Source organism: Fukomys damarensis, unplaced genomic scaffold, assembly GCF_012274545.1.
Source record: "Fukomys damarensis isolate Sample0158 unplaced genomic scaffold, DMR_v1.0_HiC HiC_scaffold_17, whole genome shotgun sequence".
In the NCBI taxonomy this organism is placed as follows: Eukaryota; Metazoa; Chordata; class Mammalia; order Rodentia; family Bathyergidae; genus Fukomys; species Fukomys damarensis.
In genome coordinates, this window is record NW_022900929.1 from 41,438,305 (window position 1) to 41,450,170 (window position 11,866).

Below are 11,866 nucleotides of genomic sequence, written 5' to 3' on the forward strand. Positions count from 1 at the left end.
ATATATATATATACACATATGTATATATATTCATGGTAGGAAGAGTAAATTGTGAGATGTGGTTCAATATCATGAATAAAACTTCAGAAGTTACTAAAACTCAACTTCTGGGGCGAAATACAACAGTGTACTTCTAGTTTTTCTGGAAAAAAGCAATGGCACATGGGAAGGAAAAGTTCACAAGTATACAAAAGGTGTCTACATAAAGAGCTCAACTCATGCATTGCCTGCTTTATACTTCTCAGAAGGGATTATGATCACTGCAGCTCCAGCATCTCACCAAAAGATCTGGAAGACCGCCATGAGGAAAGGGGTAGGAAGAGACGATCCAGTGCCACCAGCATGAGGTGGGCCCTCATGTTCTTTAATACTTAACATGAGTAAGGGTCTTACTCAGAGTTGGAAAGTCAATATAAGGTACAATCTCTGTTCCACTAAAGCAATCAAGGAGTCTGGTCTCATGAGCTTGGAGAGGTGTATGTGTGTTTATGTAAATATCTGCTGTTCTAGACAGGGAGTGAGAAGAATTAACACTATTTACCTTATTTCTCTCCAAACCCAACTACTACCATCTCCCACTTCCATGTAGTTCTGAGACATTGTTTAAAAACAGAAGATAAAAGCCTTTCTTTCAAGAATTCAAAATAAATTCGGTAGAACTCTCGAAGACATTGGCATAGGAAAAGACTTTATGAACAAATCCTTAGCAGCACCGGAACTTGCACAAAGAATCAACAACTGGGATCTCATCTTATTAAAAATCTTCTGCATTGCAAGAGAAACCACCAACAGAGCTAAGAGACAACCTACAATGTGGGAAAAAAATTTTACCAGCCGCTCCTCAGACAAAGGACTATATGTAGAATATATAAAGAACTCAAAAAAAATCAGACCCCCTAAATATAAAGACCCAATTCAAAAATGGGCATCTGAAATGAACAGACATTTCTCAGACAAACAAGTAAAAGGAGCAAATAAATATACGAAAAAATATTCAACATCACTGGTCATTCAAGAGATGCAGATGAGGGCCAGGGATTTAGCTCAGTGGTTCTGCTGCCTGTCTTGCAAGCACAAGGACCCGAGTTTGATCCCTGGTACAAAAAAACAAAAAAAAGAAAGAAAAGAAAAGAAAAAAGAACAAGAGATGCAGATGAAAACAACACTGAGATTCCACCTTACCTCAGAAAGAATACCTGCTATTGAGAAATAAACCAGTAACAAATGCTAGTGGGCTGTGGGAAGAAAGGAACCCTTCTCCATTGTTGGTGGGAGTGCAGATTGGTGCAACCACTGTGGAAATCAATATGGAGATACCTCAAAGAACTAGGATTAGAAGTTCCATTTGACCCAGCTATCCCTCTGCTAGGAATGTTCCCAAAAGAATTTTAAAAATCATGTTTACAGTGGCACCTGTGTTTATAGCGGCACAGTTTGTAATAGCTAAAACTTGGAAACAGCCCAACTGTCCATCAACTGGAGACTGGATAAAGAAGATGTGGTTTTTCTATAAAATGGAGTACTACTCAGCCATAAAGAAGGAGAAACTAGAGTCATTTATAGCTAAATGGGTGAACATTGAGACCATACTTTTAAGTGAAATAAATAGGACACATGAGTAAATATTGAATAGTTTCTTTGGTGTGAAAACCTAAAACTGTAAATAAGGTTCAAATGGTATAATTGATAGTGTGAAATAGGAAGAAAAGGGCTAAAGGAGAAGTGGAAGTGGGAAGGGAAGGGGAAAGGAAAGAGGGCAAAGAAAAACATGAAAAAAGAAAAACAATGGAAACAAAGTCTTTGTAAATAGGGAAGGGTGGAGGGGATGAAGAGAGCAGGGGAATGGGGAAAAATAAGAACCAAGATCTGTGGTGTAAAGGTACACGATCCGAATGATGAGTATTGTTTGCCTTAAAGGTACCAATAAAGTTAATGGGGGGAAAACATTGAAAGCTAAGGCTTAAAATGCAAATATTCTTTGAAGAGTCAAATATGACAATGGTCGTGAAGTACAGAGCAGTGACATTTGGTCTTACCCTGTCATTCAGCCTAGAGGATGTGGTGTGTCAAAGTCAGCTAAGGTACAGACCCTTACTTTCTGGCTGTATGTTCGTGCAAGCGCACACTGAAGCATCTATGTGACAGAAAGCTACAGAGGCCAGTGGGCAATGGAAAACAAGATTATGGTAATATGAAAGAAAAGTCGAGGAAGAGGCAAAACACCCGAATACTGGAGCCTCCTCCTAGCCACTCCAGTTTCAAACGTCACAAGAAAGCGCAGTGAATAATCATAAGCAAAATGACTGAAGTCAGTTCAGAAAGAACAGAATGGTGTGTGTGTGTGTGTGTGTGTGTTGGACTGTTTTGTCTGATACCTTTGAAATATTTCTTCAAAAGCTTTCATTGGTTGGGAAGAACTAGAGCTGCTGTGGTGTGGTGCTGAGGAGGAGGAAGAGGAAGGCCCTAAGAAAAGACAGCAAGATATAAAGGAGAAGGAAAATAGAAGGGCCCTTCAAACTTCCTTCTAAGTTGCCCAATTTAACATCCAAAGGTAGGAAAGAGACTGTGAGCAAGGGCATTTAGGTTTTTTTGTTTTGTTTTGTTTTTTGAGACAGGGTCTCACTATGTAGTTAAGATGGACCTGGTACTCACTATGTAGCCCAGGGTGGTCTTGACCTCATAGTAATCCTCCTGCCTCAGCCTCCTGAGTGCTGGGATTACAGGCGTGCGCCACCACACCTGGCTCTGCATTTAGGTTTTAATTGCATAGAATTTTAATACGAAGATGTGGGTTCAGAAGACTAAGGGACCTCGATTGGGACAGTAATGAGGGAAGACAGAAAAGAAAGCAGAGTCTTGAAAAGCATTTGAAGTGCAATGTTAGTCTAAGTATTTTTAATCTATGTATTATTAGATTCAGAAATGCAGAACTCACCTATGTGAAAGGTTGGCTGTACCATAATTTACCATTTCCAGTATGCTCATCTACATTGTCTCTCATATTTTACAATAAAAATAATGCTTTAACAAATAACATGGTGCAAACATCAGCTTTTAAGCAATATAAAAAAGTGACATTTATCCCAGGTATTTAATGTATTGCCAATACTTCATTAGCAAACTTTTGTATTTTGCCAGTCTTCCAGGTAGAAAATAGCATTTCTATGTCATCTACATTTCTTCTATTTTCGGTGGCAGCTTTTCATGTTTTAAGAGAAGTTTCTGCTATTGTTCATAGTATTTGCCTTTCTTTATTGTTCAATATCTAAGAACTCTATTTTGTTCGTTTGTTTCCTTTTGGTACCTGGGATCTAACTCGGGACCTTGCGCTTGCAAAGCAGTCAGCAGAACCACTGAGCTAAATCCCCAGCCCCCAAGAACTCTTTCATATTAGGTAGATTGGTCTTTTGTTTGTGATCCAATCTATAAGTTTGGAGCTGTGACAGTTTTTATTATTATACTAAGGAATATTATACTTATTAATATAAGTAATGTTAAGGTTTTAAAATGAACAGATGTTGAATTTTGTCAAATGCCTTTTAAAGCATTTAGTGCTAATGACTATATGCATTTTCTCCTTAGATCTATTAATAGGGATGGGTTATATTAATAGACTTCCCAGTATTGTATCATCTTCACATTCCAGGAATAAATTCCATTACATCATGAAATAGGCTACTAGGTTTATTTAGAATTTTAAAACTATAGTTAGATTGGTCCATAGTTGTTCTTTTTCTAGAGGGTATTACAATTATTTTCAGATATATTAGTATTATACACACATTAAGAAGAGTTTAGACACTACTCTTTGCAAAACTTTTCACTGAGGAGGAAAAAAAGAAAAAGAGATCTGGTGCTATTAAAAAGAAAGCTTTATAGATACCAGCCAAAAATAAGAGTAAAGACTTCAGGTTGGGCTGAGGGAGGTAGAAGGAGGGGCATGGAGAGGAGGAAGTGGGGGTGGGAAGAGGAGTTTGGGGAAAGAGTGTGGGGACAGGATAAGAGAAAAATTTAGTTTGGAGATAGAATATGAGCTCTTTGTAGAAATTTCTGGAAAAAAGGATTCAAACTAACCTTTTCAGATAAGGACTATTTAATAAGCCTCTGATAAAACCACTTTCTCTACCTTCTGCTATGTTACTTTAGTGGCCCAGAACACCAGATTATCTTAATTTTGCCCATTTGAGGACACCCGAAATCATCTAGCACTTTCTGCAGTGTGCACACCCCAGCCATCCTTCCTCCTTGTGATCACAAGCTCTGTGAAGAATTTAAGAATTATTTATCTTTCCAGGTCACACCATCTAGATCATTCCCCTACGGCTTAATGGCTGAATATGGTGAAAATCACATGTTTGTTTATACCTTTATTGAGGGTTGAAGTGAAGAAATTATCTAATAGTCTGCAGTTATCCTGCAGTTTGGAGGTTCAGCTACGTCTCTTGCCAATCTAATCTAACCCAAGAATTTATTAAGAATGGATTACATACCGAATTACATGGCAGGGACTAGGGATTAAGAATGGAACACATGCATATACCCAACACAGAATGATATCTTCATATTTTGGGGGCCTGATCACAGACATGAATTATAGATTTAAAAACATACCTCACCATATTATAGCATGATTTACCAATTTTTTTTCTTTGTGCTGGGGATTGAACTTGGACCTTATGCTTGTGAGGCAGGCGGCGGAACCATTGAGCCAAATCCCCAGTCCCTGATTTACCAGTTTTAAAGAGATTTAAATAGGAAATTTGTGGAATAAAAATAGTCTCCAGGGATTTTACATGATTCAGAATCTTTGTTCGTTAATTGAATAAAAATTGTTCACCTCTGTCATGAGCCAGGCTGAGTATATATGATGTAAGAATCACAAAGTGAATAAGACCAGGCAGAAATAGCCCCAGATGTCATGCAGTACTGAGTCATTTAAAACCATAATTACATTTGTATTCAATGTGGAAAATCAGAGATGTTTGCTTTTAGCTTGGTAAACTTATTTTCTACTGGAAAATAATTTTTGACATTAAGAACACCTATAATCTTAGCTGGTCACAGCTGGTCACTATAAGCTTAGCTGGCCACTTAGAAGACAGTTTGAGAAAGTAGGATGTGGTTCATGCAGATTCATTTTGAATTTGGCACTACTCATGCATATCAGGTCAAATTAAGGGAAAATGAGATAAGACCCCACGTGTGGGAGAGTGCTGGTCTCACAGCTAGCTTAGGCTCCAGCCCTCCCAGCCAAAGCTGTAAATACAAATGATCAATTTAACAGCATGAAAAGACCACCTACAAGATCTATACCTGGGATCTAATCAGTTGCCCCTGCACCTTCTTTCAATTATAGGATCCCTGCCATGTTTATGGGGACTTTTAATTTGAGCATCACGGTTTTGAAGGCTATATCATTATGACCATGTTTGATCTGAGGGTGGGAAAGCATGAGCTAAAAAAAAATTTTTTTAAAGTGCCTGGAGAAGATTACTCTGAACTGAGCCATAAATAGGAAGCAACAAGAGCCCAATGTAGAAAAGAAAAAAGGAAAAAAAAAGGAAAAAAGTTTATATACCATGAGGATTGCAACTTTGAAAGATAGCACCATTGAAGTTACTTTCAGTTATGCTCAGGAAATGAAATTAGTTAAGTATAAATACAATTGATTTGTTTAACACTAGGATATTTTCAGAAGAGAAGAATAATACAAGACAATAAGGACAAACACATAATCTCCTCTTGAATGTGACAACAGGGTATGATGTACAAATAAAAATGTTAAACCGTCATGATTGCTAGAAGAAATGAATTGCAGCATATGTATAAATAATTGCAATCGTGAATCAACTGAACACAAAGCATATAACTTCTCAAGTATAAAGGTATAAATAATTCAATTGCTTAATTCGTTCTTCAGGAGTGAGAAGACCCCCGATAGAAAACTGGGTTTCTTGCCAAATAATCTATGTAAGCTCTGTTCAAGTACAGAAGCATCTTTCCTCAGTAACTGTTCTACTTTGGTACCTTGTGCTCAGATACAGTGATACTTCAGAAACCTTCTTATTCCACATCCTTTGTGTGGGCCATGTCATTCATTCCTATGACTCAAGCAGCAACTTCTAAATTTTTGCCCAGCTCTGTCCCGTGAGCATACCACTGTGACCTGTGTGCCTCTCACACTGATGTCAAGATAACGTACCTAGAGTTCAACTCACTCTCTTCCCTCCCACGTCCCTATCCAGCCAGTTATCCAAGCAAAAGAGGAGGGTTATTCTCTTCTCTTGCTTCACCTAATAAGTTACAAGCCTTCTGACAGCCTGCTAACTGCATCCCTTCCTTTCTTATTTTTACTGCCTTTGCTTTTGCTCTAGCTCCTTATTAGTCTCTCACTCTGCCAAAGTTTTTAAATTGTTGTAAATTGTAATGTATTTCTGTATTTGTTAACAATGAAAAGCAAAGTGACCCCCAAGGGGGCTATACATATATATATATATATATATATATATATACACACACATGCACACGTCATTCCTGTGTATATTATCTGTTGCCCATAATATGAAGTTCAGCTTCTTTAGCAAGTCACACTGTGAGTCGCCCTTCCCTTTCGGTCTGGAGTGTTTTGCTGTCAGCCCTGTGACTTGGCTCCACCAAGTCTCTTGCCATTCTGAGGTTTGTAATAGCTTCCTCTGCCTGGACTGTTCTTCTACACACACATGCACACGTCATTCCTGTGTATATTATCTGTTGCCCATAATATGAAGTTCAGCTTCTTTAGCAAGTCACACTGTGAGTCGCCCTTCCCTTTCGGTCTGGAGTGTTTTGCTGTCAGCCCTGTGACTTGGCTCCACCAAGTCTCTTGCCATTCTGAGGTTTGTAATAGCTTCCTCTGCCTGGACTGTTCTTCATCACATATCTGATGAGAATTCCTCATCCTCATCTCCCTCATCAGCACGAAAGGCTAAGAGCAATGCTTACTTCAGAGGGCAGTCCGAATGTCGAATGGGTGCGATTCACTCTGCATACGAAGTAGCACATTGAATCACTCAAGGCACTTGCCGTGGCCATCGTCATCCCTCTCATCTCACTTCCTTCTCGTCTCCTGTGCTGCAGGTCTTTGCTGACTTAGCCCCTAAGGGCCAGGCATCACACTGCTCTGACTCTATACACCTAACTAGAGGCTTGTGCTATACAACTCCAAAACTGATGAACATTCACATGTTAGCACTTCTGATGTTGGGAGACATCTTACGATGCCCATCACGGCTTAACTGGCAGCAATCTCTTGCCTTCGCAGTGCAGGCTATCATGGTGTTTCTCATAATGAATGGGATATTAGAGGAAACACTACACTGACCTATATGACAACCAGGATGCAAACTTGATTATCCGAGGGAATAATGCTATTTGTGGCGGGCAGAGAATGCGACATTTTCTACCAATCAGTAGAGTATTCTAAATTTAAAAGGAACTACCATCTGGGACTGTGAATAAGAGCCAAGAGACATTTCATTTGTAGGTACTATAACCTGGCAAAGTCCCTGCCCCAAACCATATCGTATCACCATTAGTTAAGATGTGCGTCTGAGGCGCACGGCTACCTCTCCAGCCATAGAGGTACCGGCAGTGCTATGGCTCGCTGTCCCCTAAACAGTCCTAACTGCCGACCAAACAACGGCGAGACCCAGCATGTAAATGGGCATGAGGCTAATTCCTGCAACTCTGCATTTGGAGAAACAAAGCAGAAGGAGCAGAGCAACAATGTGAAGAGGGGAGGGAAGAAGTGACGTGAGAGTGGCCTACGGACCACATCTCTGGATTCGCATTTTCTGACCAAAATATAATATAAGCCATAGATAGAATTTTAAAAATTTTAGCAGCTATACCTGAAAGGTAAAATAAACACATAAATGTAGATTAATAATGTGTCTTATTTATGTAACTTAATATACCCAAACTATTACCACTTTTCCATAAAATCAATATGGAAAACAGTAAAGGAAAATGTTTTATGAAATTTTATACACATGGGCTTTGAATTAGCCACATTTCAGTTGCTCAGCAGCCACACGTGGCCATGATCTGCCCTCTCAGACAATATAATTGCAGAGCGTTGTTTTCACAAATTTAGTGAAGTAATAAAGTTAGAAGGAATGGGTTGCTTCCAGAGTGGACTTTTCACCCACCAATATTGGGAACATTTAAGATTCCTATAATATCATACATGTTCATATATATATATATATGTGTGTGTGTGTGTGTGTGTGTGTGTGTGTGTGTGTGTATTTTTTTTTTTTTTTGAGACAGGGTCTCACTATGTAGTGAGACTGACCTGGAACTCACTATGTAGCTCAGACTGGTCTCGAACTCACAGCGATCCTCCTGCCTCAGCCTCCCGAGTGCTGGGATTATAGGCATGCGCCACCACACCCAGCTACATGTTCTTATATTCTTAAATATTGAAACATAATGGTAATTTTTTTTCAAATTATTTTGTGTCTTGGTTGATTTTTGTTTCAACCATGGCTTGATGTTACACCTACTTCCTTTCACTTTCCCTTTACTCTGTTCATTTTAGGAAGTGGATCATATTCAGCTAGAGATCTTTTCCCAGTAAGGCAGTCCTTGGGAAAGGATTGAAGAATATTCATCTTAGTATCTCAGTGCCTCACACATGGCAGACTCTGAACATACCTCCTTGAGTACACATTAAGAAGTGACAATAGTGATTCTCAATTTGGGATCCACACTGGAATCACTTGGGCAGTAAAAATACTCTGATGCCTGGTTCCACTCATAGAAATGCCGGTGGTGGCTCCAGAGCTTGTTCTGGGGGCCAGGACTTTTTTTTTATCACCCTTGGTGATTCTGGCTTACAGAAGGATGGAGAATCATTGCTTCAGGGCTTTCTTAGAACACATCTTACTTCCTTGAGAAACTCAGTAGATGTAACTTCCTTTCCCAAGATATCAGTGAAGATTTTCAATATTCTAAATCTATTCATATTTCTTTTCAACAAAATAATGAAATTCATGATACAAGTGCTTTGCGATGCCCCCTGGATGGGTAAGTAAGCACTACAAGGTCATCACAACATAAAGGCAAATAAGAGCCCCTAAGTAAGTATACATCATAGATTTTTGTACTTACAGAGTTATAGCAAGTAAAAATGAAAATGTAATGAAGGTACACACAAGCCTCATTTCAAGTTAATCTACATATGCTAGAAGTAGACGTTATGAATTGGGGTTAGCAAGGCAAGCATTTCATGTTTTTCTTTGGGTCATTTTGGTTACAACTACATGGTGACATTACAGAGCAATGCATTTACTTTGGAAAGTCCCATATAAAAGCCACCTAATTGCAGTCACATAGCACACAATACTGGTATCCTTGTCTGCTCTCAAGATGGTACACTCATAAAACCAGGAAAGAAACTGCCACCCACCTGCCCACCTGACCTCAAATCCGAGATGCATTCTGCATAAGCTTTGTACACACACTGCTTGCCAATTGACATCTACTGAGAATACCTTTGAGCTCCAGGAAGACACAAAAAAAGCTTGTGCTCAAAAATTATACAAAGAGAGGAAAAACATGAGAGGGTTGAAAATCATAAAATGGACCTAAAATGTGACATAAAATGTCTAAGATAATTCCATTAAGCTGAGGATGCAACCACTCTGGGAAGATCAGCCAGAATGCAAGTGGCGCTGGGCCTCAGAGAAAGAGCAACAGCACAAAGGATGTTTGGCTGAAAAAGTCTCCTACCTTTCTGGAAGAACTCCTCTAGCTTGTCCTTGAAAGGCTGCAGATACTCCTTTGGAGACTCCTTGCACACCACCATCATCTGCCTCTCACTAGCTGTGAAGAGAAGTTTAGAATTAGACTCACTCAAAAGCACATGTGTGCTGAGCTCCTGCTGGGGGCCAGGCACTGTGTTCTACCCGTGGGTGACAACTATGCAGGCTCCTGGTCATTCTCTGTTTACTCAAACACCAGGGGAAAAAAATTAACTCATTCTAAAGGAAAATATATCATCCTCAGTTTTACTCTTAGAGATGGAGAAACAACTCTTGAAGAGGTAAACTGTTTGCTTTTTTAGTTCACTCAAAGAGAGGAAAAAACTACTTAAGAACTAATCCCAACACATTGATATCCATGGCCCTTTTTCTAGTCATACTCCAATAGCAAAGACTGAGAAATGATTTTGCAAAAATTCAGACATGCAAATTACCCAGAACCACCAAAGTAAAGATTCCTCGGGTTAACAGGCACACCCCAGCATGAGAACTAAGCTCAGGCCAGAAGGATCATGTCTGCTGTTCATCTCTTCCCATCACCTCCCTTCCTATAATACTCTACTAACATGTGTAATGATTTCATATGATGTACTCCAGACAGGCTATCTGGAATTTATATAGATAGCATTTCTGATAATCGAGTTGCCTCAAATTGGATAATTCTGATTTGGCTACATGGAAATTGCAATAATCCAGAGTTCACAATCACAAAAAGCAGTTAACCCAAGCAAGAGACATTTTCCCTGCAAGGTTTCTGTATGTTTGGGTCATTTGCAGAAAGGCACTGGGAAAAGAAAGACTTCATTTCTCAAAAGCCAGAGCTAAGTTGTGATTGCTTCTGGCCATGGTCAGAAATTACTGATATGTCATTGTCCAAGAGAACATATTAAAGTCTTGGATTTTTGCCATGATGAAATCATGCCTCTTGGTGTAATATACTGCAGGTCTTGGAAAAAATTACAAATATAAGGGGTAAGGCATTTGGGAAGAAGCTTTGGTAAGGGAACATTTATTTACATTGGGCAAGTCCTACCCAATAAATCGTATTTTCACAACTTAAATTGCAGAATTTATATGAGGCAAAGCAACAAACATGTCAGCACTGAAGCACAGGAAATGCAAAAGAGGTCAACAATATCCTCTGAAAGTAGTAACACTTTTCATTTGTAACATGGGCAAACAAGATAGCTGAAATCCTAGGAGACAATAAGACCACGCTAAAAATGAAAGCATAGTTTAGAGGAAGGCTTTTGTAATTTTTAAAATCAATTTCAAAATAACCTGCATTCTCAGAAGTATCCAGGATTTTTTTTTTTTTTGTGACAGGGAAGCTAGGTCACAGAACAGAAATACCTGAGTTCAGACTGTCAATTCACACTGTCACTTTCTACAAGTTTCTAATGCAGCTTATCTAGAATATCTGCTATTGACTATGCTGAAAAACCATTCCAGGGCTATCCAGAAAATCCTGTCCATCGGATGCCACCTGTGAGTTTTTAAAATGACATACCTTGGTGAAAAACACAAATCCCACCTTGGGAAAAATGGGAGACAAATTCTTTAAAACTAGCCAAATCAAACCATTATTCAAAAGCATTTCTGTGTTTTACATTTTTATTTGTCTTTATAAGCTTATCTATCCTCTCTACATAATGACCATTTTATAACTTTTCTACTATTACCAAATTTCCCTTCACCTCTTTTTCAAGTAGATGAGCTTGTGGCCGAATGGCAAGTGTGTTCTTCCCTCCACGAGTGTCTTCAGGCTGCAGTGATGTTAGAGAAAGAAAGAAGGAGAGGGAAGGAGAAAGAGAGAAGATGGGAGGGTAGGGGAGGGAAGGAGTGGGGAGAGAGAATGAGACAGAGAGACAGAGGTATAGAGCAGTAATGTGCTTGAAGGTGGAGTAAGTAGGTCTTGATAAAGATAATGTAGGGTGTGAACAGAGACGGGTAAAGGATAAACAAGCATGGCTGGAAATACCTTTTATAGAGATGATAAAAAACCAAAGTCAGTCTCTCTCTCTCTCTCTCTCTCTCTCTCTCTCTCTCTCTCTCTCTCT

The 11,866-nt window shown here is 39.1% G+C and overlaps 1 protein-coding gene across 13 annotated transcripts in view; it reads right to left on the reverse strand.

Moving 5' to 3' along the window:
• The window catches only part of Fmn1 (formin 1), a 378,745-nt gene that overhangs the window by 69,989 nt on the left and 296,890 nt on the right, over positions 1-11,866 (reverse strand). For 11 of the 13 annotated variants that reach the window (XM_033765033.1, XM_033765032.1, XM_033765037.1 and 8 more), the window contains one exon: positions 9,775-9,867. The exons of 1 other annotated variant lie outside the window; for it this stretch is intronic. In XM_033765033.1, the coding sequence (XP_033620924.1) occupies positions 9,775-9,867 (93 nt within the window). Of the gene's footprint in view, positions 1-9,774; positions 9,868-11,503; positions 11,849-11,866 lie in introns of those variants that run through there. One more of the 13 variants, XM_033765042.1, reaches the window with a different exon arrangement.